Genomic DNA, 27,198 nt, shown 5'->3' with positions numbered 1-27,198 from the left:
GTTTTGTACTCGTAAGAGGGGGCGTGGCCTCGCAGTGGGCATGGCTACCGCCTTTGGGCGTTTCCCTGTTCAGCGCTGGGGTCGCTGTCTCAGGGTTGGTCACGAAGGGCTGTCAGAGCTCGTTTAGATCGGCGCTTTTAAACAGGTGAGATCGGCGATGATTAAAATCAAAGAAATGTGACAAATAGTGCAATTTTTAAAACACAAGTTGCAAATACAGTCCTCCGGCTTCCGCCTCAGAGGATCACAACACAATGCTAGCAATCTGCCTCCAGATGGTGCTTGCGGGAGTAATATGAATCTAAATACAAATACGAACTGGAACCTTCAGGGAGAGGTTTCTTCTTCTTTTCAAATGATCCTCCAACTACTGAATGAGCAGAAACGTGAAGCACAAGCACATTACGAGCAGATGCGGGAAGATAGTAGAAGAACTCAATCATCCCTGCAGGAGATGTCTTGTAAAGTAAATACTGTATCACAGGATATGGAGGAACTTCAACACAGAGTGGTTGTAACTGAGGAAAGATCAACCCGTTCGGAAGTTGTAGTAAATAAGCATGATGCTCAGATTTGTCAAATGCAGGCAAAGTTGGAGGACTTGGAAAACAGGCAACGCAGACAGAACCTACGTGTTTTTGGAATAGCGGAAGGGGCAGAAGGGGCTGATGCGAGAACATATTTATTTATTTATTTATTTATAAATTTATAGAGCGCCTGGTGACCCGGAGGCATCCCCGCGCTATAGAGTTGCGATATCCAAGAGGAGGGGGGACCGGAAGACTATTTAGGGAATAAGAAAGTCTTTAGTTTTTTCCGGAAGAGGGCGTGGCAGGGTTCCAGACGCAAGTGGCGAGGCAGTGCATTCCACCCTGAGGAGGCTTTGACCGAGAAGCGACGGCCGCCGGTACGAGCCTTCTTAAATTTAGGGACGATGGCCAGATGCTCGTCGTCCGAGCGCAGTGACCTTGAGGCTTTGTAGGGGGCGACAAGGTCTTTCAGGGCGGCCGGGCCGGCACCATTAATGAGTTTATGACTGGTGCACATTGCTTTAAACTCAACTCGCTGGCGGACAGGGAGCCAGTGAAGGGCCTTGAGGGCTGGTTTGGCAGAGGCTCTAGGGGGGAGGTCCATTATGAGTCTTGCCGCGGCGTTTTGTGCCCGTTGGAGTTTGGCTAAGGTAAACTCCGGTGCACCGAGGTAGACGGCATTGCTATAGTCAAGTCTGGCTAAGATGAGCCCTTGAACCAGCAGTTTCCTGGAGAGCGGAGGGAGGAGAGGGAGGATCTTGCGGGTTGACCGCAGGAGGCCAAAGCATGTTCCAGCGGTCTTGGTTGCCTGGGTCTTCATGGTGAGGCTTGGTTCCAGCCAAACGCCTAGCGTTTTGACTTCGGTCTTTGGAGTGGGAATCTCACCAAAGGTGTCCGGCCACACCGCGGCGGGGATTGAGGACCATTTGTTACCCAGGAGCATAATTTCGGTTTTAGCACCGTTCAATTTTAGGGAGGATTCGCACATCCAGGAGTAAATGTCCTGGAGACAGTTCCGCAGGCTGTCTGGATGTTTGTCCAGCTGGGAGAGGGAGACGACAAGTTGGGTGTCATCAGCGTAGTTGACAACCTTGATCCCATAGGGGGTCACAACATCTTCTAGGGGGGCCATGTAAACATTAAACAGGGTGGGACTAAGCGAGGACCCCTGCGGGACTCCACATGTGAGTGGAAGGGGGTCTGAGCGAGAGTTGCCGTCCCACACCTGAAATGAACGGCCTGATAGGAAGGAGTTAATCCAGGCGTGTGCTGAACCCACGATTCCTGCCCTGGCCAGGCGATGTAGAAGGACACGGTGATCCACCGTATCAAAGGCGGCACTGAGGTCCAGGAGGATCACCGCCACTGATCCTCCTGAGTCCAGAATGCGCCTTGATTCCTCAATGACGGAGAGGAGGGCTGTGTCCGTGCCCTGGCCGGGCCGAAAGCCGGTTTGAGATGGGCGCAGGATTTTGTTGGTCTCAAGGAATTGGGAGAGTTGGGAATTAACTAGTTTCTCCGCCATCTTGCTGATGCAGGGAAGGAGTGATATGGGTCTATAATTAGACATGTCGTCAGGATTCAGATGGGGTTTTTTTAGCAGGGCTTTGACAACCGCGTTTTTCCAGTTGGGCGGCACTGTGCCTTGGCGTAAGGAGATGTTAATGAGATCCCTGATGGTGGTGGCTATGCTGGGGGCGGCAGCTTTTAATATTCTGGCCAGGGCCGGGTCAAGAGGTGAGCCGCTTTTCATTTTGGCTAACGTGGAGGTGACCTCAATGAGGGAGGTTGCTCTAAAGGAGGACAGCCGCGGGCTGTTCGTGCAGACCTCAGTATCGGTGGAGTTGTGGGGGGTGATGATGGGGAGAGAGTCCAGTATTCGCGAGATTTTAGAGTCGAAGAAGGAGGCAAGGTCATTACTTCTGTCTGGGGGGGCATGGGAAACGGTGGGGGCCGATGGAATGTTGAGGAGTTCTTTGACAATCAAGTACGCTTCTTTTGTGGAATTGGTGGCGTTTTGTATTCTGTTGTCATAGAATCCTGCCTTGGCAAGTTTGAGAGCTGATTTATAGCGTCTTACTGCACTATTGTAGAGGTCTTTGTTACTGTGGAGCCAGTCCTTTCTCCATTGCCTCTCGGCCTTTTTGCACTCTTTGCGTAGGTCCCTGAGGTCAGAAGTGTACCAGGGGGCTTGGCCCTTTATCCTGTTTTTGATCTCCCGATTTTTTATGGGGATGAGTTTGTCGAGGGTGGAGGATATCCAGTCTCTGACTTGGGAGTCGGCGGTGGCGGGGTCCTCAGAAAGACTGGGGGTCGAAGCGTCCAGGGCTGTGGACCAATCCTCCACCGAGAGTCTGGCCCACGCTCTGTCTCTGGCGAAGGTGGAGGATTTTTGAGGCCTTTTGAAAGCTCCAGGGAGATGGGTCGTGACCAGAAAGTGGTCCGTCCACGGGAGGGGTTGGGAATTGATGTAAAGGAGGGAGGGGATGTTGGAGAACACCGGGTCGAGAAGGTGCCCTTTCGTGTGTGTTGGATCAGAGTTGGCGAGAAGCAGACCCAAGGCTGCTAGATCGTCGATAAGGTCGGTTGCCCCAGTGTCAAGGGGATCCTCGAGATGGATGTTTAGGTCGCCTGTTATAATGAAGTTGGGTGTCAGGTGTGCTGCGGAGGAGACGGTTTCCAGCAGGGCGGCTGTGAAGGGGCCCGAGTAGCCGGGCGGCCGATACACCAGGAGGCCTGACAGGGAGTTGGTCGAAGACAGCTGAATCGTGAAGAGGCAGCTCTCTGAGTCTTGAATCGCGCAGTCTTTGGTTCGACAGGTAAAGTGGTCCCTGTGGATAATGGCCAGTCCACCTCCTCTACCTAAGGGGCGAGGTTGAGACATGATGAGGAAACCCGGGGGGAGGGCCAGGACAATGTCAGCGTTGGAATGCTCCGTAATCCAGGTTTCTGTGAGGAAAAGTATGTCCAGATTAAGGCCGGCAATAAGATGGTTGATAAGCAGGGCATGTTTAGGGAGTGATCTGCAGTTAAGAGTCGAGATTTTAAGGACAGGGGGAGGGACCGGGGGTTTCGGAAGAGAGAGATTGCCTGGTTTGCATTTATCACAGCGAAGAAAAGGGGCAGTAGGGTCGTGAAGTGCCAGACAGGCGCTGTTTTTAGTAGGTCTAAGGCTGAGAAGCTCTCTACGGGAGAAGCTTACCTTAGAGGCGGCTGGGACAGGCATAGAGTCTGGCCCTAGGCCCGGTCGTGCGCGGACGGGCGCAGACGGGCTTGCCTTAGGCGCGCCTTCGGCGCGCAAACGGCGCTCCCGCTGCGCTCGTCCGCTGCGCTGGTATGGCCGGCACATTTGTGGTCGGTGTTGTGGGCGTGGCCTCGCAGAGAGCGTGGCTAACGCCTTCGTCGTTCTAAGATGGGCGTGGCCTCGCAGAGGGCGTGGCTTCCGCCTTCTGACCGCGCTGGCGGTGTGGGCGTTGCCCTGCAGCGGCGCTGGGGTCGCTGAGACAGGGGTGGTCTTAGAAGGGAGGTGAGAGCGCAACAACACGGCGCTTTTGTGCAGGTGAGCTCTGTGCAGGTTAAAAACCAATTACAAAGGAAAAATAACAGTTTTTAAAAACAGGTGTAGGCACGGTCCTCCGGCTTCCGCCTCAGAGGCTTGCAACTCAATGACAGGGCGACGCGCTGGAGATCAGCGTTAAGTAGGCTAAGATGGGCGTGGCCTCGCAGAGAGCGTGGCTAACGCCTTCGTCGTTCTAAGATGGGCGTGGCCTCGCAGAGGGCGTGGCTTCCGCCTTCTGACCGCGCTGGCGGTGTGGGCGTTGCCCTGCAGCGGCGCTGGGGTCGCTGAGACAGGGGTGGTCTTAGAAGGGAGGTGAGAGCGCAACAACACGGCGCTTTTGTGCAGGTGAGCTCTGTGCAGGTTAAAAACCAATTACAAAGGAAAAATAACAGTTTTTAAAAACAGGTGTAGGCACGGTCCTCCGGCTTCCGCCTCAGAGGCTTGCAACTCAATGACAGGGCGACGCGCTGGAGATCAGCGTTAAGTAGGCTAAGATGGGCGTGGCCTCGCAGAAAGCGTGGCTAACGCCTTCGTCGTTCTAAGATGGGCGTGGCCTCGCAGAGGGCGTGGCTTCCGCCTTCTGACCGCGCTGGCGGTGTGGGCGTTGCCCTGCAGCGGCGCTGGGGTCGCTGAGACAGGGGTGGTCTTAGAAGGGAGGTGAGAGCGCAACAACACGGCGCTTTTGTGCAGGTGAGCTCTGTGCAGGTTAAAAACCAATTACAAAGGAAAAATAACAGTTCTTAAAAACAGGTGTAGGCACGGTCCTCCGGCTTCCGCCTCAGAGGCTTGCAACTCAATGGTTAATCTATTCCAGAAAGCTTTCCCCGATTTATCTGACTGGGATTGGGACTCTCAGATTCAGAGGGCGCATCAACTGCCACTAGTACAGAGAAATAAAGGGGGTCAATTTCCACGTCCAATGTTGCTCTGCATCGGAAACTTTTTATTACGTCAAGCAATATCGATTAAAGCAAGGCCAAATACCCCGGTTACCTCTGATTCCACCACATTTTCTGTAAGGTCTGATATAAGTAAACTTACGATGGAACGGCGTTGGCAGCTCAAATAATTTATTGACCCTATAAAAGAGCTAGGAGAACCAAGATGAACCAAGAATAATCGATCAGGTTAATATGGAGCTACTTACATGGGAGGGGGAGCGGATAGTGTTAGGTGATTTTAATTGTATTATGAATTATAATTTGGATACAACTAGAAAGGGTTTGTTCCAGAGGATGCGTAAGACGAGGGCAGCAATTCTAGACTTGGCCACTATACATGCGATTAAAGATGCTTGGAGGTATTTATATCCTCACATAGCAGGTTATACTTATTACTCATCTGCTCACAAACTCTGCTCACACATCAATATGGTTTTAGCTTCTGACTCTATTTTGTCAGCCAGTACAATGTCAATCTGCCCTAGGGTAACATCGGACCACAACCCGCTTTTATTTTCAATAGAAGTTGTTACAGAAATGCGCTCACCTAGGCCCTTCTCCTTTCCTAGGTATTTATTCTCCGATCCTAAGTTTGTGAGCTTGCTAAAAGAGCATATAGAGGATTTAATTGATATCAATAGGTTTTCTACATCTCCTTTGATGGTATGGAATGCGTGTAAGGCTAGCATCCGTGGGCTTACCCAACAGTTTGTCTGGCAACAAAATAAAGCTGGTAGAATTCAAAACAAAAAGTTACTAGATGATATATCTAATATTGAAGATAGGCTATCTAAGATGTTAGCTACTACTACAGGGGCAAAAGAGGTTGAAGCTTTAATTTTAAAATTAATGGAATCAAGATTAGCATTGAAAAATCTCTTTAGGGAGAAAAGCATTTCCAAATTAGCTAAATACAGGTTGAATCAATATGAAGGTGGGGAGAGGATAGGACAAATTTTAGCATATAAAGTGGCAGAAGACCGAGCCCAAATGCTGATTAAGGAAATAAAAGGTGACGACGGACAACTACATCAAGACTCTAAATCAATCTTACTTCAGTTTGCCCCCTACTATCAAAAGCTATACACACCTGAAACGACCCCAATAGGAGATAACATAAAAGCCTATTTGATAGAAAATGTTGTACAGAACATAGAGGATGAGCAAGCTGATCGCTTAGAGGCAGATATAACAGCAGGAGAAATTCAGGCAGCTATTAATTCCCTAGCACTGGGAAAAGCTGTAGGCGAAGATGCAATTCCCCTAGAGCTTTACAAAAAATGCATGGAAGAATTAATTCCGCTCCTATTAATGGTCATTAAGGCTATTGGCAGAGGAGAAAAAGTTCCAAAATCTTGGAATCATACTCAAATCATATTTTTTCTTAAAAAGGGTAAACCCCCACAAGAGAGAGGGTCTTATAGCCCAATATCATTAATTAATGCCGACGCAAAGATATTTGCAAAAACTCTAGCAACAAGGCTTGCACCACTAATGTCACAGATGGTTTCACCATTTCATCATGGGTTTATCCCTAAACGGGATACTACTGCCCATAATAATACTGCTATAGTAGCATTTGATATCGCTAGGACGTGTCCCACCCCGCTCGGTATGATCTTTTTAGATGCAGAAAAAGCATTTGATCGTGTGGGGTGGGACTTCCTTTGGGCAGTTCTGGCTGCATTCGGCATAAAAGGCCAATACTTGAAATGGGTTAAATCCCTGTACGATCAACCAAGGGGTAAGGTATGTTATTCAGGACTATGCTCACCTACTTTTCCAATCAAACCTGGTACACGACAGGGGTGTCCTTTATCTTCTTTGTTATTTGCTTTAGTAATAGAACCTTTTTTTTTGATTGCACTGCATAAGCCAGAGATGATTATCCCGTTTAAAAATGATCTTAATGTACTAAAAATAACTGCTTATTCAGATGATGTAGCGGTTTTCTCCACAAATGTCCCTGATGCGATACGAGGTATAGGTACCGAAGCAGAGAAATATGGTTTAGTATCAGGGTATCGATTAAATATGAGCAAAACGCAAGTAATCATAAATTCCCCCCCACTCACACCACTAGTTGGGGTATGTAATGTGGCAACATATCTCGGGGTAAAAATCTCTTCTAATCCTGAATCAATAATAGCACTTAACTACGAACTCCTATTAAAAGAAACCTCTATTCTCCTTAAGAAATTGCATAAACTTCTGCTGGGGATTTTGGGTCGAATTAACTTAGTAAAAATGAAGATCTTGCCTAGATTTTTATACCTTTTTTGGTCTATACCTTTAAGAGTGTGTAATACATATTTTAGTAGACCGGAGGGTATCATCAGCAGCTTCATATGGGGGTTTAAGAAAGCACGACGGGCTTTATCTCTGCTTAAACTCCCCTATGATCATGGTGGACTCGGGTTACCAGACTTGAAATTGTACTATTGGTCTGCTTTCCTAACTCGTTTTCACAGCTTGCTTCTCCCTGACAATTGTCTTTATTTTCATAGATTCATATTAGGGGGGGAGGCTATGATGTTTTTGTATAGACTTAATGACCCTAACTACTTCAAACGAGTACAGTTTAAGACGATGCAAGACACGGTTAATATTTGGCGCTCCATTCTTAATAGGAATAATATCTCTTTATTTCATGCCAAAACGCCCCTCTGGTTTAACCCAGGCTTGCCAGGAGTGTTTCATGATTCAGCTAACACTATGTTCTCGGATCATGGCATAAGTAATCTCGGAGACCTGTTTGACCATATTGGATTTTCTACTTTTGAAAAGCTAAAGATAACGTATAATCTACCAGAAGTGGCTTGGTTTAAATACAATCAGATCAAGGATTATCTCACTCGCAGATTAGGCCTTAATAGTATAGCCGAATCCGAAGTCTGGAGCTGTATGTATAGAGATTCTGACAAAGCATTAATCAGTTATGGATATAGGACTTTTTCTGCTTTACACAAGGATGACATCAGTAAGGTGGCAGAAAAGTGGAGTACAAAGTTAGAGGTGAATGTAACCCCTGATATGATAACTTCTTCACTGAACAGTCTAAATAATGCAGTTCAATCGTCAAGTCTGAAACTACAGCTGTTTAGAACTTTATTCCAATTGTACTATTCTCCAGACAGGATTCTAAAATGGGCTCGTGATATCGATTTGAGTTATCGTACAAAATGTCCTAAATATGTGCACTCAAGGGGGCAGATATTGTTCATATGTTTTTTTCATGCCCTGATTTATCTATTTTTTGGAAGGATGTAGTTAGTGTTATCTCAGCTAAACTGGCTAGGCCAAATGTACTCACGCAACTTGAAGTTATGATTGGGGTCGCTGGGGAAAACAATATATCTCGGGACTTGATGAATATACTTTTGACATGTGCCACATTAGTTATTGCTAGGGTGTGGATTCAAAATCATCCCCCCACGGTTATGGAATGGTGGCTCTTGGTTAAAGACATTTATAACATGGAAAGCTCTTTGGCGGTAACTAGGGGACAGGGGAAAAAATGAAAAGTAGAAAAAATATGGGGATCAATTATGTCTTAATGTTTTAACTGATATATTGATTTTCCATACTGTTTGCAGTGATGCTGTATCTCTTATGTTTTGTTTGATGCCTTTGTATACCCCTACTATTTTGAGCTTTTTTGAGTTATTTGTCTGATGTTACTCATGATGCTAATAAAAATTTTAGAAAAAAAAAAAAAAAAGGATTCTTCTGTCAAAACATTGCACCTGAAAGCAGGTATTTGACCGCTTTCTCAATAGGGGGATCGCAAAAAACAATTTTGCCGACTCCCACAGGGATTCAAGAATAACCCAGGATTATTCTCAGCAAGGGTAACAGAGTTACTATAAATATATGACGATGAGGCATTATCATATGTCGATGACATCTATCTTACGGACGATGACCTGGAGACTCACTTAAAAAGAGTGAACACCAGAATTCTTGGGTTTGCATCAGAGGGTTACAAATTCAACTTTAAAAAGTCAAGAATTTCCCATCTAACAGTCCTATTTTTAGGATATGAATTATCAAGTGAAGGCAAAAGCCTGGCAGACAACTTCTTAGAGAAGTGCACAGTACTCCAAGCACCGAAAACGCTGAAAAATTTACAATTAATACTAGGCTTCCTGAATTTCGGTAGAACATACATTCTAAATTATGCAGAGAGGGTTAAACCTCTCTATAAATTAATAAAACCTGATTACAAACCAATACATTGTACTCAAAAACACACATACATTTTGAGATCATTGCAAACAGACATGTTAACTAAAACAAAATTGCAAACTCGCGACAACGTATGCAACCTTGTAATCTGAGTAATCCCAGGAAAATGCGATTCACATACCTGACCTCCAATGAGGGAGAAATGGTACCTATAGCTTACAAATCACACTTGTACACTCAAGTTGAAATGAAATTCAGCCCTACAGAAAAAATTCTGACAGCGGTTCAAACTGCTGTAGCAGGAAAAAGAGCCCTAGCCCAAGGCAAAAGAATAACTGTTTATACAGCAGAATCAGCCCAATCTGATTACAGTTGTATTAGATCCAAAATAGATACAATGGGAAAATTCTCTCGCTACAGAAGATGTGAAATACTATTTTGAACCGAAATTGAAAAAACTAGATGATCTAGAATACGAACAAGAATATCCGCTGGCAATCGAAATTCTGCCTCTCGAACAATATACATGTGTGATGTATATGGACAGATTTGCACACCATCACGATATAGAGAAAAAATCCTACAATGCAGCGTGCACGATTGTTAAAGGTCGCTGGCACTCTGTTAAATTCAAACCAATGATTACCAAAACTGAATCAATCCGAAATTGTTCAGCCCAGTGAGCTGAAATAAGATCTTTAAAGATGGCTCATGAAAATGCCGATCGCGAATTCCCCACACTAATAGTGTGCGATTCGCATTACTGCGTCAAGTCATATAACAGTGACATGCAGACATGGAGCAAAAACGGTTACAGAGATGAAACAGGTGCCACAATAAAACATAAAAAGCTTTGGGAACAAGTAGTTCTTTTACAGAAAGAACTACAAAAGACTCACGTGATACACGCACTGAGTCATCGACGTGATGGCGTTCACGTTGCAGGGAATTCATTGGCTAATAGAGCCACAGCGGAAGCAGTTCAACCGGCTTCCGTAGCCACTAAAAAGCGTTCAGAAAAAAAAGATAGATGGAGAAACCATGCTGGCGGTAAAAGTGTCATTAAAAGGCGAGTATGCAGCACTACCTCTCAACTATCCACTCAGTAATACATTTATTTATTTAAAACGTATAATGCGCAACAGCTACCCGCAGTGGGTTTCCCGGCGCAAGGGATAGACTAGAGCAGAAAGGGTGGATATCACAACAGTATTATTAACAGCTAGAGCAGCAGAAAATCTACTGAAAAAGTAAAGTTTTCAGTTTTTTACGGAAGCAAAACATATTCGTCTCAGATTTCAGAGCAGTAGATAGTGCATTCCAAGACTTAGGGCCAAGATGGGAGAAAGATCTTCCCCCCATCTTCACAAGTTTAAATCTTGGAATAACAAAGTCACAATTAGCCGAAGATCTTAATGTACGACTGGGCCTGTAATATTGAACAAGACTCTGAAGGTACAGTGGGGCTAAGCCCTGCTTGATTTTAAAAAGGTAACACAGGGCTTTAAATTTAATGCGGCTCGAGACCTTGAGCCAATGTAAATGGCGAAGAGCCTGGGTAGCCTAGGATCTCCTCGGGATGTTACAAATAAAAGTCGAGCCGATGAATTTTGTACAACCTGCAGTTTCTTTATGGTCGCAGCATCGGCACCAAGGTAGAGGACGTTACCATAGTCCAGGCGAGATGTTACTAACGCCTGGATGACAGTTCTCCTGGTAGTGTATGGCAACATCCATAGAATTTTTTGGAGCCATCTTAAGGTGGTAAAACAGATTGCAGCCACTTTGGTAGCCTGTTGCCTCATAGAGAGCTTGTCATCTATGAGGAATCCCAAGTTGCGAACCACAGAGAACGGTTGAGGAAGGGGACCCATGGCACAAGGCCAATTTTGCGGGCCCCAAAGATCTTTATGTTTCCCAAGGATAACAATCTCGGTCTTGTCACCGTTTAGCTTGAGGAGATGCCTATGCACCCACTCAGACACTCGTGACAGTCCGATTTTTAGACTGGACATATTGTCGCCTTCAGTGCTGGAGAGGGAAAAACAATTTGAGTATCATCGGCGTATGAAAAAATGGTCAGCCCAGCGTCCTCCACGATGGAAGCTAGGGGTTTGATGTAAATATTAAATAATAAGGGGCTGAGAATGGACCCCTGAGGGACGCCATACGCCGAAGGACAAATGGTAGATGCGGCTTTTGTAGAAAAGACCTGGAAAGTGCGCTCACTTAAAAAGGGGGCAATCCAGACCAATGCAGGACCATCTACTCCTAGGGACCGGAGAGAGTTCAATAAGATGGAATGAGACACGGTATCAAACGCCCGCTCAAATCCAAAAGGATGAGGGCAGAAGTTTCTCCGCGATCGATAACATGCCGTAGCCTCTCCGTTACCCCGAGTAGCGCAGTCTCAGTAGAATGATGCACACGAAATCCGGACTGGGAAGGGTGTAAAAAACCCTGATTTTCTACCAGATGGGTCAGCTGAGTGTTTACATGCCTCTACAGCACTTTAGATAGAACAGGCAACAGGGTTATAGGTCCGAAATTGGCAAGGTTGGACGTATCAGCTCCAGCCCTTTTTAGGAGAGGGACAACCATTGCGTGCTTCCAGTCCTGTAGCACGTGAGACTCATTTAAGGACGCAGTCAGAGGTCTCATGAGAACTCGCCGCAATTTGAGATCCAGCAACTTTAAAATCTTTGCTTGTACCGGATCACGAGGTGAGCAGATCTTACGCTATTCAGGCAGGAAGAAAATGAAATATCGTCAAACAGTTGCCAGTTTGTTACCACTCTCCTTGAAGGCGGTAGTTCATTCACGGCAGTTGATCCAGATTGATGTTGATTTACTGTCAGAGGAGCGCTCATACATACATACAATACGTACCTAATCGATGCAAACTCTGTTCCTTTTGCTCAAATCCCTGGAGTGGGGGATAGAGCAATTCCAAACACGAACCGGAAGGTTTTCTTGATGGAAGACGCACACATGGGACTGGGTCCGAGGTACCAACAGATCTTGAAATCTCTAATAGAATTACAATCAGAATACTGGTGGCTGGGGATGAGCTTACAAATTTACAAATTTGCAATGGATTGTCCTGACTGCAACAGAGATCCCAGTTGTGAACCGGACCAGACACCTGCCCAGACACCACTATTGGATAGCATCAGGCTATCTATGCGCAAAAGTTCCACCGGACAAATACGGTCCCATAATTATTAAGACTTGATTCACAAAAAATGTAGACCCCAGCGCTCGGCTGACGCCAGAACTGTTATAAAAGATTTGCGAGTCTTTATCAGCACATACGCAATTGGCATGCTACATTCTGACCAGGGTCCTGCGTTTAGCTCTCGAGCTTACAAAGAGGCCATGACCAGCATGGGCATTGCATTGCGGTACTCTTCTCCCTTCCATCCTGAGGGAAATGCGGTAGTGGAAAGAAAAAAACATGACATAAAGCAATCTATAACGGCGAGGGTATTAGGTTCGGGTGATGGGTGGGTCAAACATCTAATAGGTGTCCAACGTAGTCCTAATAACATGGCAAGAAATTCTCTAGGAGGTATCAGTCCATACAAACTTTTGTTTGGTACTAGAATGATTATCCAGGATCTGGATCGTCAGACTTCAGTGGTAGAAGAAAAAACTTTTGATATCAAAGATCGTTTGGCTGTTTTACAGGACTTGAATGAAACATGAAAGAGTCTAAGTAACATAAAGAGTAAGCCAACAACCACTGAAGAACCACCTGTCCCAGCAGGACTTGTCTGGATACCAAAAATTGGGTATCTGTTCAGAGAAAAGATCACGGTGAAGAAGGAATTTTGGCCTTCCTACAGAAAAGCAGTACCTGACTTAGCTGTCAGCGGAACAAGATCAGTAGCACTACCGCCACTTGCTGGTAAAAAGGAAAACAGAATTGTTTCCATCAACCTGGTGAAACCACAAACATGTGGCTGATAATAAATAGCAGGCCCAGTGGACTACCAAAAAATAGCAGAAGACCAAACTTTGCTACAATCCAAGAGGTTCAAACTGAAAGACTAATCACATTAGATAAACCTGCAGTAAATAAAAAAGGACTATGCAACAAAGCCATGGAACTTGTGCCTCTTGAAACCCAAATTGCAACAATGATGTAGCATCAGAATGTACAAATGTAACAAAAGAAAATGCAAAGATCAATGGAAATCCAGAAGCGATCCCACCAGTTTACAGAACTGCATCTGGCTATTTAATCAACTTTGATGACTTTTCCGATGATCCAAGTGAACATGGAGACAAGCCAGCAACAAAAACCTTCAAAGAAAAAATTACCGATCTGTTTCACCAACTAAAAGAGACATATCTGATTTCACCATGGATTGAATTTTGGATTGTGTTAGGTGTACTTTTCCCCCTCATTTGGCTCATCATGGTTTTATGTTTGGGTAGATTCATTGATGGAAAATATAGTACAATGGACACAGCAAGTCAGAACATCAACTTGGTCTTAAAGTCTCACAGATCATATCTAATCGAGAAAAGAGAACTATCATCAGTAAACATCACAGCCAACCCAATACCTGGGGGTATTGCATGGGACAGAACTGACTATGATATTTATGGCCCGATTGAACTCTTGAAGTATCCACACCAGTTTAAAATTTCCTTAAGCGATTTTGTGAAACCAAGTTCTTTTTCTGATGATTGGGATTTTGAAAATATTAATAATATGATGTCAGATTTAGTAATGTCAGCCACATTTACAGAACATGAATATTTACAGGGTTCATCAAACTATGAAGAATTATACTGTTACAATCACTATGGTCATCACTATTTGCATAAATCTGCACAACCTAGAAATGTCTTTACTTATAATCAATGGGAACATTGTCCAACTCCACCAAAAGGAAGTTCAAAAACATTTTAAGAGACATTTCCATACTTCTCAGGGTTTAATACCAGTGATCCAGAAACGTTTTATTTTAAAATGTTAAATAAGACAGGAATGAAAACAATGTTGACAAATACTAAATTGGGGTACAAAAGAATGGCAGGTACAAGGTCTAGAATCATTATTTAGAGCCTGCATGATCCCAGAACAAATAATATTCCTGAATTATACCATTCAACAAACTACTTCTCTTGGTTTAGCTAAGATAAAAGACTTAAATAAACCGTCTATTACGAAGCCCATACCTGATGGCAAAAGCAATCTGGATGTGGAATTAGACGTATCCCATATTTTTCACCAAAACAGAACAAATCCTGATTGGAAAAAAATGGTTGATCTGGCCCACAGACACAAACAACTGTCAAGATAGATTCCTGAAAAAAAAGACAGGGGTTCAAAATGACCAGGCCAGACCCAAGATATTCCCAAAGACAACATCCAGGGATAGTTACAACATACAGTGTAGGGAAATTATGCCTTGAGTGGCTACAGAAATCCACACTGGCTGAAATTAAGCAACACTTGACTTTACTTAAAGAAGGTGCTGACTTGCGAGATTTCATAATTGGACCTCGCAAACAGCGTCAAAAACGTTTCATAGCGGCCGGTATATACGCTGCATACAACGAAGTTTGGAAAGTATTGCAAATTGAAACAGCAGAAAAAATATGAGAAATTGATCGTATAAATTTGGAAAAATCACTTTCTGTAGTGGACAATAGGTCAACCACTCTGTCTTCCAGAATTTATTAATTCGACAGTATTGTATCATCTGCCTTTGATATAATAGAGCAAGACTTGCTAATGTTACAACATGGTCAGTCCCAATTACGTTCTATTGTACAGCTTGGCTGGACGTTGCAAAATCTATGTTCAGGCTACGTACCATGGCGTCTAATCAACATAACGTCATTATTTTCTATCTTTAACCTTACTGATAAACAAATCTGTTTGGCACACAAAGGAGCAGATTATACGATTCTGAGCATTGAAAAACTTGACAGATTACCATTGACAATCTCAGAGAGACCTGACATTGAGTGGATAATACACGGAACAATTACAATTCCAATAACAACTTTCCAGTTTAAATATTGCCAAGAATATATACCAGCAGGCCAGTATGAAAGGTTGGGTAAAGGTTATATCAAATCAACCTGGGATTTACCTTAAGCACACAAATGTTATAGTGAAAGGAAAAAGGAGGTATTCCTTAGTGGCAATAATTTTAAAAAATCACTAAGCGGTACACTTCTGTGTCAAGGTATTAACTTGCATGGAGCCTGCAAAGGGTCTTCAAATAACCTTTCATGTCACCTGCACGCTACTCCTGCAACACAGATAGAACCATTCTTCAGACAACTCTCCAACGGTAGCTACGTTCTAATAACCAACCACAGCTGTTGTGGAATGGTGCCAGGAGAATGCTATCTCGTAACTGTTACTTCCAGGGTTGTTTGCTGTATGCAAGTATTGTATACAAACAGCAACCCAGATATGGAGGTGGCAATATGGCCTCATGTGAATATCTCTTCTATTCATACTTTAAGTAGAATGATGTCTATTCTTTTACAGACAACTGTGCCATTGACCTCGTCCAAAGAAACGTATGAACTGCAAGTTGCAAGGACAGCGGCAGAGATACATACCCTTTTATCGACAAATTGCCCCGTGCATTTCGCAGAAATGTTAAGCCAAATTTTAAACACGTCTGATACCAGTGGCATCGAACATGTATTTAAGACAATTTTTTCGGGACTGTTAACACCATTTGAAACAGTTCTGGGCATCTTCCCGAATTTTGTCCATTCTGTCTTTGGCGGCCTACCTTTAATTTTGGGACTCGTAGCAGGAATTTTATTTTTGTTCCTTCTGCTCTGATATGGCAAGCCGATCCACAGACAAGACTCCAGCAACGATGGAAGAAACAATACTAGCAATACGATACCGTATCACTAAGGTCCTCGGTTTGGCCCGGCTAAGAGATCTGAGTACAACTTGGTTTCTTTCATTCAGACCAATCTGGCAGGATTGCATCTTACCTGTGCTTCGGTGTCTGCTATGCGGAGAAGAATGCGTGTTGGACGTCTGTCTTACACTACCATCAGCAGTACCAATGGATATCGATACGAGAGGAGAGCAGCATCAAACAGGTACTACCTTCTGTGAGCATTGCTGATCCAAACATCGATGATAGCAATCACGCACAGAACTGCACATTTTCAGTATTTTCGAACTTGGTCGAACTTTCACCTGATGTTGTAGACAAATTTTTTGCAAGCCTATCTGATATGATGTTCTCCCCTGAACAACGAGAATAACTTTTAAAAACAACATGCACACAGCATTCCCTGAACTCTGAATTTGGCCTTCAGTTCTGTTAAACAAAGCAAACTGAAAACATTTGGAACTATTTTTCCCCAGAAAACGAAATTATTTTTTTCTTTCAAATCAAAATATTTACAATTTTTTCCGGCACATGGTACTTTGCTTAAAGTAGAACTATTCTTAGAGAACAGAGCTTTTATTTTTAGACACATTAGAGACAATATTTTACCTCAGCCTTTCGCACATGTACAGTATCGTATAGATATGTGATGGAATGGTCTCGACCTTCTTTTCTGTATACAGAGCCATTTCATGTGTAATTTTCGCAATTCGTTCAGCTGATATATATGCATTTACCTGAATGATAACCCTGCTTAAAAAACGTACAGTACCAATACTCATTTTCGTGTATAAACCATACACCATTTCAAATGCAATTATGTATTTTGTGGTGGGTTGGAAAACACACATGCATCGTATGTTTAATATTGCTTATTATTTAGTAATGATGGAAATTAATATGTGGAGTGGGTGTTGTATTTCTATCTAGGACCCTAATTCGATATTCCCGATTCATGCCCTTACGTGGTTATAATAAATGATATCCTTATAAAGGCATAAGAATCATATCCATATTTAGTAATAACCCATGCAGTCCAAAGCATGGCACGGCTACTCCCATAGACTCCTAGAAAGCACAACGCGTTCTTTAAACAAACCAAGCCTCCAGCTGCTTTTGTTTTGATTTGCACAAGAACGCCTAGAGTCCAGAAAGAACTGTTAGTTCTTAGTGACGTCTTATGTCCAACCTTACGTCAAACCCGGCACCTTTCAGGTATAAATATACCAACGTTGCCTTAAGCAAACACACGGTGGTGGGGAGCAGAGCGACGTTCTACTTGTCCGAGAGCCCAGCTGTTGCCAGAGCCGAAGGAAGCCGCCCCTCCCTTTTTGACTCGCTGGAGAAGCTGCCTTTTCACACGCCGAGAAATACAGCTTCGGTGTTCCCGAGTTACCCTCGCGGGTTTCTGGGAGATTGAGTCCTGAGAAGCGAGATACAAGACCTCCTTCATTCTATAACCAAGGTACGGAGCTGCTTAAAACCTTAGAGGGAATTCTTGATTCCGATCCTTGGCAAAAACCTAACTTTAACTTAAAACTGCTACTTACTTACTCCTTCCCACATATCAGGCTTAGGTCAGGTACACTGGGGTAGGCGTATCTTAGAAGCATAAGTTGAGTCTGTTAGTCAATGTTTCTATGTATGTATATATTGTATCCATTTTAAAGTATCATATGGCTAAGAAACCATATCAATGCTTTTACAGTATTATTTCATAATACTATGTTTACTGTACGCACTTTACTTTATCGTAAGTATTGCAAGTGTGGCAATTCATTTCTCTTGCATGAGAAAGAATACTGCTCAATAAAATAACACCTTTTTATTGAAAATGCCTGTCTCTCTATTTCTCTGCATTCTGGTGGAACTAAGCATGCACGATTGACTGAGTGAAATAGCTGTCTATTGTTTTCACACGACTCTAGAGATACACTCTTTATTCTGAGGGAGCAAAGTTGTCATGTTTATGAAGTTGTCAGAAACGAATCCCTTCTTGTCTAAATCAGAATGGTTCACTCTTTCCTGAACATTCGAGAAAGCTTCTAGTGACCTCTGAGCTAGCTGGCAAAACTAATTAAGTCTAACATAGTCAGTAGAGACCTAAATGACCTCAGTCCTATGTCTACACTGCTGTTTATGTTATTCCAATGCGCATAGCCTATTGTGAATATAGGAACTGCATTACAAAGTATGCAAAGTAATTCAAAAACATAAAGATGGTGCTCCTGGTCCCAATGGCATTCCATTCGCATTATATTAAAAAAGTCTGGCTTTATGGGCAGAATATCTCACAAAGGTGTTTATGGAAAATGTCGAAACATCAACAATATCTGAAAATAAGGCAGGAGTTGTTAATATCACCAATATATAAAAAAGGAGATTGGGCACAGCCTGGTATTGACTGTTTAATTGCCTTACAGGATACTGAAGCTAAAATATTTTCTGGAGTCCTACTCGCAGAATTAATCACATGGGCAATAGAGACACCCATAATGCCTCTGAACCAAACGGGGTTCATTAAAGGATTAGGAAGCACAACAAATATATTGGTGTTATTCGTATTAATGAATACATATGCAGTTGTATCTGTTCTATTTGTGTCCAAAGGCAACTACTGTTGCAGAAGATGAAAGAGCAAAGAATGCCACCTTTCCTCTTAAGATCCGTCCAACTACTCTGTTCGAAGACCTGGGTAAGAGTTTGGATGGGTGATAGCTTGTATGTATCTAAGGAAATTGCAACATCCAGTGGCCTAAAGCCAGGGTGTGTCCGGCCCCATTGCTTTTTAATCTGTTTCTATCGGACCTAACACAAGCAATGAATGAAATGAATACCTATCCACCAAATTAGCTGGTACTCATATATCAAATCTGTTATATGCAGACAATGTTATCCTATTAAGCCAAACAAAGGTTGAGCTACAGTACCTGATAAATAAGATCTCAAGTTACTCCCAAGACAATGGTATGGTTATAAGCGATGCCAAGACAGAAATGATGGAGGTTAACAAAAACCTAAAATCAAAGTATCAGTATAAATGGTTCCACCAAAACTTGCCATTAGAACAGGTAAGAACTTTCAAATATCTGGGAGTACTATTCAATGATAAAGGATAATCTTGTCCACACAAGGCTGAGATTCAAAGAATCTTCAGTCGTTAATAAAAAAACCTTGTATCATTTCATTTAGTAAATTTCGAACAGTTACACAGGGCAAAAATTAGGAATCCAGGAAATGCAACACATGCAGAAAAATTGGGCCTAAGGTCTGCCTTTAGACCACGGCTTAAGTTTGTTAAGTTTACATGCAAATTTTGCTCATCTGGCCAGTTCCTCAGGGATCTCTAAGTAAAAGAGGAGTTTCATTTTGTCTAGGCAGTTACAGGTGCCCTATAATAAAATCAAAGGTTTTAATAAAGTGCAGCACGCATGACTCAATCAAGAGCAAATACAAACTAAGTGGGCCAAAAACTCCTCGTAGCGATGACACAATCTGCCAAAAGAGACTGCCTCTAGGGATTTCAAGTGAATATTTGCTTTAGAATTGATTCATTCAGAACTGCTTCAAGATATGGATGCCTCAATTTATCCTTGTAGGAGCTGGCTAATATCCCAATGTTGCTACTAGAGGACTCTATAAACTCCAAGTCATCTTGCTTGGATAATGGTCTTTTTCATTTCCTAAAACTGTTTTTTAGAAATCCCTGTTGATTAATAAAATTCCCCCAGTTAGACAAGTCAAGGTGCAATTCAGTGGGGGCAGTAGATAGACAGTCTGACTAAGTATTTTTGCCTTTCGTGAACATTTATTTCAGGGTTGCTTTCTTTGAGTTATGGGGGCTGCACTTGTCCCTTGGTAGTAACAGATGATCGATGCCCATTGTTCATAATATTGTTTGCTTAGTCTGAATTCCAGCAATACTAAAGGAGGCAAATTCACAGACCTGCTGCAGTACACGGCCGGGCTTGGCTCCGCTGTGGTGTTCCTGGCCGGGCTTGGCTCCGCCATTCTTTCTCCTCACCGTGGTGTTCCCGGCCGGGCTTGGCTCCGTCGGGGGGACGCAGAAACTCCAACCCCCAGCAGCCTCAGCGCATTAGGATGCCGCCACGCAAGCAAGAAGCGCCGGGTGGCGCATAAAGGAGACAACGCCGAGGAGCTCGGTGGGAGGCGAATTCACAGACCTGCTGCAGTACACGGCCGGGCTTGGCTCTGCTGTGGTGTTCCTGGCCGGGCTTGGGTCCGCCATTGTTTCTCCTCACCATAGTGCTCACGGCCGGGCTTGGCTCTGCCGGGGGGACACAAAAACTCCAACCCCCAGCAGCCTCAGCGCATTAGGACGCCGCCCACGCAAGCAGGAAGCACCGGGCAGCGCATAAAGGAGACAACGCCGAGGAGCTCGGTGGGAGGCGAATTCAAAGACCTGCTGCAGTACACGGCCGGGCTTGGCTCCGCTGTGGTGTTCCTGTCCGGGCTTGGCTCCGCCATTGTTTCTCCTCACCGTGGTGTTCCCGGCCGGGCTTGGCTCCGCCGGGGGGACGCAGAAACTCCAACCCCCAGCAGCCTCAGCGCATTAGGATGCCGCCCACGCAAGCAGGAAGCACCTGGCCGCGCATAAAGGAGACAACGCCGAGGAGCTCGGTGGGAGGCGAATTCACAGACCTGCTGCAGTACACGGCCGGGCTTGGCTCCGCTGTGGTGTTCCTGGCCGGGCTTTTCTCCCCCATTGTTTCTCCTCACCGTGGTGTTCCCGGCTGGGCTTGGCTCCGCTGGGGGGACGCAGAAATTCCAACCCCCAGCAGCCTCAGCGCATTAGGACGCCGCCCACGCAAGCAGGAATCGCCGGGCGGCGCATAAAGGAGACAACGCCTCCTCTTCCCGCGGGACGCGCGCGGGTCGCGCCGGGCTAAGCCTGGGCAAAGGGCAGGCCCTCTGTGGCCCTCAGAGGCCTGAGGAGACTGGACTGGGCCAGGGACTTTACATCGTTTTATTCGGACCTCCAACGTGCTGCCAGCACGTAAGACCTTTTTTGTCAAATCTTTTGACTATTCTTGTGAGTGTGTAGACCAGAGGGTATTAGTGTGTAAGTTTTGTACCATTACTGTTTATAATGTCTAAATCCAAAACTGATAAGGTGGTGGTGGGTCCCGCCTCTCTGGATAATTATCTGGTTAAGAAAGTAAATCAGATAAACAATGATAGACGTGCCTCTCTGGGGAAGGGCACTATGACAGCGGAACTATCAGAAAAATCCCCAACTACTCTGATCCAAGACATTGAGGTTAATACGAGTGATGTTATTTCTGTAGATCCTCCATTGCCCATTGTAGTGAGTGTTGAGGTCCATTCAGATTCACTGGCCTTGTTATGCGAAGATACCGGTGTGCTGAATGAGACCCAGCCTGAAACTAGGCCCCTGAGAACTTGTAGGACAGCACCTCAAAAAGAGGCTGGGAAGCACAATAACTCTAAGGCTAAAAAAAAAACGGCAAGGCACTTAATAGTCCTGCTATAACCCCTTTGGTATTTACTGGCACTAATGGTAATGGTGGTAATTTAAACTCTGATTTGCTTGCTTCACTTATAAAAAATCTAGACGTTTCTTTAACAGCAAAGATAGAGGAGCTTATTAAACCATTAACTAATAAGATTGAAAACCTGGTAAAGGAAGTGGCAAGGCTGGGTGGTCTGGTATCGACACAGCAGATTGCAACATCTATTGGAAATGTACACTCTGGGGGAAAAGGGAAAGAAGCTGTGAAAGTTAATGATCTGCGGAATAAGGGGAGGGGGAATACTGTTGCAGCAGTTGCCATGGGGTCTGAAACACCTAACCGTTTGGACACCCCTGTGGTAACTGCCTTGCAGCTACAACCGACTATAGCCCCCCAAAGTAGTAGAGCCCCTAGACCCCGAGGTATAATCACTATCTAAACTTACCACCAGACTGTGCACCGTTTGTGGCAGTACTGACCAATGCTCTCCCTAGTGGCACCCATCCCGCATCTCCTTATGATGAATCGCACACCTCTTTAAAAAATAAGGCAGTGGCGTGGCTTAACAAAAATTGTGGATTTCCCATTTCATATTCTGACCAGATAATGGCAGTAAGGCGTGTAAACTGGGTGGGACCTTCCAAAAAGACTGTATAGTTATAAATTTTAAACACCCCCAGCATGTGGCAACTGTCTTTCTGAGAGCTTCCTCACTGATATACAATGAGAATAGCATCTGTGTGCGCCCCCTGCGATACTTTTATGCACATTTGTGCAAACCCACACCCCAACAGAGTTTAACCAGGCGGGTGTTTGAACCTTATACTCCAGTTCAGAACACTCAATTCTTCTATAACATCACTAATCCCTGTGGGTCAGGTGGACCAAACAAAATTTATAACAGGAATACTAGTGTTGGGCGACATCAATAGGGGTCGAATGTCAACACACAGAACAGGTACGAAGTGTTATCCGGTCTTGAGCTGTGTGATTGACGGGTGGTACCTGCGGCTCAGGATACTGTGGCTACAGGTGAATCTATAAACTCAGAAAACCCGGTGGGTATAACGTCAGGATGTCATGTTGTCTCATGGAATATCGCAGGCCTCACGGCCAAAATGTCTGATGAAAACTGGGTGACCTATATTAAGCAATTTACGATCATCTGCTTACAAGAAACTTGGGAGGTGGGATGTAACCTCTTTTTGGAAGGGTATAAGGCCTTCTATGTGCCAGCTTTGCCATCAATAAGGGGTAGGCCTAAGGGGGGTCTTGAATTTTTGTTTCCATATTAATACCCTGTGAAGTACGAAGAATTGAATCACAGCATACAGGTGTAATGGGCTTAGTTTTATCTGGAGGTAATTGCCATGTTGGCATGGTGAGTTTTTATAATGCTACTCAAGATAGTGCAGGCAGGAATCAAATTCTTATATTAAATTCTTTTGTTTCTAGTTCTATGAAAGATCTGGGCCATAACCTCATGATTATGGGGGATTTTAATGTGCATCCTTGCGTAGATCCACTGAATAAGTGTTTACCAGAAATGTTTTGTGAACGTGCGGGCTGTCTCCACATGGAGCACACTAAGGAGGGGGAATTGTGTAATGACTTGTTGGATGACTTTGACCTTTCACTGGCTATGACACTAAGGGACCCGCTATATTGTTTTGATATCCCCACCTTTAAAGGGCATGGTAAGGGTACCTTCATAGACCATATATACTGGTCTCTCGGACGATGCAAACTTTCTTAGATTCTTTCTGCATTGTCTCAAGCGAATTTAGTGACCATAACCCTCTAACAATCTGCCTATAATGTCCCTGGGTAAAAAAGGGAAAGAAGTTTAATAGTCAAGGCAGGCTGGGAACAACAGATGGGAGGAGGCGGTTAAAATGGTCAATGGTCTCTGCGGATATTCTCTATAAAAATATTGCTGAAAGGTGTGCAGAGGATATCAAAGATTGTACCATTGAGGGGGGTGATCCTAGGCAGGTTCTAGCGGCTTATCAAAATGTTTCGGAGAAGGTGTCAGAGCTATTATCTGTCCCTAATAAAAACCAGGTGAAAATAGGTCTGAGGTGGTTCAGCCATGATTGCACTAAAGCTGCTCGCAAATTGAGGCTTACTTTGTCAGCTACCCCGAGGAATCGGGAGAACGTAAAATTATGCAGAAAGGAATATAAGGCTATCACTGCCTCTCGCAAGGAGTCCCTAGGAAAAGAGGCCTGGGAGAAATTACTTGATCCCTCCACTCTGAATAGCAGCACCAAGTTCTGGGCACTGTTTAAAAAACCTTTTTTGGCTGAGGACCCAGGAGATGGACTTGACTGCTGCATAACCAAAGAGAATTGGGAAAGTCACTTTAAAAACTTGTATCACTCTGAGGATCCTGGAACCATGGATGTTGCCCCCCCTGACAGGGGTGGCACTATTATATTTGACAAAAGTGAGGTCTTGGCTGCCATAATGGGTCTTACTGCAAATAAAGCCCTGGGACCTGACGGAATACCACTGGATCTTTACAAATCTGATCCAGCTTTCTGGGCACCCATTCTGGTGGCTGTATTTAATGCTGCTACCATAGTGGGTTGTCCGGGAACGTGGGGATTGTCAACTATAGTCCCTGTCTTCAAGAAGGGAGATAGGGGAAGTGTTTTCTGTTACCGACCAATATCCCTAATAGATTCAATGGTTAAGATCATGGGGAGAGTCCTACTTCAACGTTTAACAAGCTGGTCGATTGAAAATAATATTATGTCTACTTCCCAATACGGTTTCTGTGAAGGCCGCTCTACCATAACCCAGTGTCTCAACCTGTTTCTTATTCTGAATAAATACACTGTTGTACAGAAGGGAGCAGTTCACCTTGCCTTCATGGATCTGTCCTCAGCCTTCGACTGTGTAAATAGGGGGAGGCTGTGGCAGACCATGAGGGATAAAGGTGTTGATAGGGGGATTGTGGATTTCCTAGCGGATTTGCACAATGACACAAGAGCCAATGTTATGTTATGTTATGTTATGTTATTTATATTTTTATAGCGCACAGCTGCCCCAGCAAAGGGGCGTCCTGGCGCTTTGACAGACACTATAACATAACACACAAAAGAAAGGGAAATTAACCAGACAAGGGAAACAGGAAAGTTTTAATCGCCTGCCTGAAGGCGAGCAAGTCTTCAAGAGTTCGGATGTGTACCGGAAGCGAATTCCATAAACCTGCCGCAAGCACCCTAAAGGAGCGGCCACCCATTCTGCTCAATTTAAAGCGTGGACAGGCAGCCAAGTGAAGCCCCTCCGATCTCAAGGATCTTGTAGGAGTATAGGGCGTGAGTAGGTTGGCAAGTGCCGGCGGCGAAGAAAATTTCAAAATTTTAAAGGCCAGGCACAGCGCTTTAAACTTAATTCGCTGTCTGACCGGGAGCCAATGTAAGGCCGTGATGGTTCCAGACACTGAGCAATGTCTGGGAAGGCCCACAATGGCCCGTGCCGCGGCGTTTTTTACCCTTTGGAGCCTAGAGGCCTCCGCTTGATTCACCCCTAGCATCAGCGAGCTGCCGTAGTCCAGCCGAGATAGTATTGAGGCCTGGACCACAAGCTGTCTGGTAGGGGGATCAAAATACTTTAAAACCGGCCTTGTTCCCCGCAGAATGCCGTAGCACGTGGCAGCCACCTTCTTGGTGTGGTCTCTGAAGGTGAGCGCGGAGTCCAACCAAATGCCTAAATTTCTCACTCCAGAGGCTGGAATAGGAGTGACACCCAACTCTGATGGCCACCATTGGTTACCCCATAGCTCAGCGTGCTTCCCTAGTACCAACACCTCCGTTTTGGTGGCATTCAACTGAAGGCAGTTGGTGCGAAGCCAGCTTGCTACTGCCGCAAGACCCGCTCGGAATCTGGGGGCCTCCACCTCAGGGTCTCCACTAAGTGTCACCGCTAGCTGTGTGTCGTCCGCGTATGAGGCCATCGTAAGACCCCACTGTTTGACGACACCAGCCAACGGTTTCACATAGAGGTTGAACATTGTAGGGCTCAACGAGGATCCCTGTGGTACCCCCAAATCCAGTTGATAGGTGGCGGATTGGCCAGGTGGTATAGCCACTTTAAAGGAACGATCCGAAAGAAAAGGACCGAAACCACTGGAGAGCGATATCAGTCACTCCCGCCTCCTGTAAGCGTTGGATCAGTATCTGGTGGGACACAGTATCGAAGGCAGTGCTTAAATCTAATAGTAAAAGCGCTGCAGTACGACCTGAGTCCAGTACCTGGAGAAGATGTTCCGTGATGTAGAGTAATGCCGTCTCGGTACTGTGTCCCGACCGGAAGCCGTTCTGACTGGGATCCAATATCTGGTTGCGAGCCAGATGCTCAGACAGAACAGAGTTGACATGGGCTTCTGTCACTTTAGCAATCCAAGGCAACAGGGATATGGGTCGATAATTTTCTGGCAACCGGGGGTCAGAGTTGGCTTTTTTTAGTATAGGAGTGACCACTGCCTGTTTCCATGCCGTGGGTACCGTTCCGTTGGACAATGACATATTGATAAGATTCAATATGGGGTCACGGCACAGCGGGGAAAGAGTGTTGATAAAGGCTGGCTTTAACGGGTCCGAGGGAGAACCTGACTTGACCCTGAGGCTAAGCCTATCAAAGGTCTCAATAGTCAGTTCAGGTAACATGGCCAGGGTCTCATATCCCATCGTATCAGGGACATTAACCTCACGATTCTGGTGGAGTGTGTCAAAACCTTGGTAGATTTTTTTCACTTTCTCCACAAAAAAGGAGGCCAGTTTATCACAGTGGGAGTCTGTGCAAATCACCTCTGAGGTAGATCTGTTTTTCATAAGGTCCTTCAGTACCTTGAAGATCAGTTTTGAAGGATTGGGGCTGGTAGCAAATTCTTGAGCGTAAAATGCGGCTCGTGTTCTGCAGATAGCTCTGTGGTAGAGCTTCAGCTCAGTAAAATACCGAGTTTTCAGAGCAGGGTCATAGGATCTTCTCCATTCCCTCTCTGTTTTTCGGCAGGATTCTTTCAGTACTGCGAGAGACTCATTATACCAAGGACTGGGTGTTTTTGTCCGGCCTCTCGACCAGCGCAGAGGTATAAGAGAGTCCAGAGCATCGGTGATCCAGGCGCAGAACTGTTGGTAACCTTGTTCCACATTGATAAAAGTGCTCAGAGGTTTCTGTCCCAGTATACTGTAGAACTCTTCAAGCCTAAGCTTGTGCCAAAGCCTTTTTAAAATAGGCCTGTCTACAGATGTAAAAGGCTTATCGTGGACCGGACAGAAGGCTTCTACCAGCAGATGATCAGTCCACCCCATCATCCTCGGATCTGACAACCTCACCCCGTCAAGTGTGGAAAAGAAAGGGTCCAGAATATGGCCACCTGAGTGGGTTGGAAGGGTGACTAGCTGGGTGAGTTGAAGAGCTTCAAGATCCGCCAGCAAAGTGCTCACGGTTGTGGATGACCCATTATCGAAATGGATATTGAGGTCCCCCAAGATGTTGAAATTGGCACAACCGAGCGCTATGGGACTGACCATATCGGCCAGTGCGGACCTGAAGACAGAATCATTTCCGGGAGGACGG

General features: G+C 44.8%; 1 protein-coding gene across 1 annotated transcript in view; it reads left to right on the top strand.

The window, feature by feature from the left end:
* LOC147701035 (protein RoBo-1-like) overlaps positions 1-27,198 on the top strand; it is a 106,952-nt gene that overhangs the window by 52,013 nt on the left and 27,741 nt on the right. The window contains exon 6 of the mRNA XM_086929295.1: positions 23,301-23,312. Coding sequence (XP_086785421.1) covers positions 23,301-23,312 — 12 coding nt within the window. The remainder of the gene's footprint in view (positions 1-23,300; positions 23,313-27,198) is intronic.

This window comes from Lissotriton vulgaris, chromosome 7 (genome assembly GCF_964263255.1).
Source record: "Lissotriton vulgaris chromosome 7, aLisVul1.2, whole genome shotgun sequence".
Classification (NCBI taxonomy): domain Eukaryota; kingdom Metazoa; phylum Chordata; class Amphibia; order Caudata; family Salamandridae; genus Lissotriton; species Lissotriton vulgaris.
Note: the sequence above shows the minus strand (reverse complement) of the source record. Positions and strands in the feature narration are given on the sequence as shown.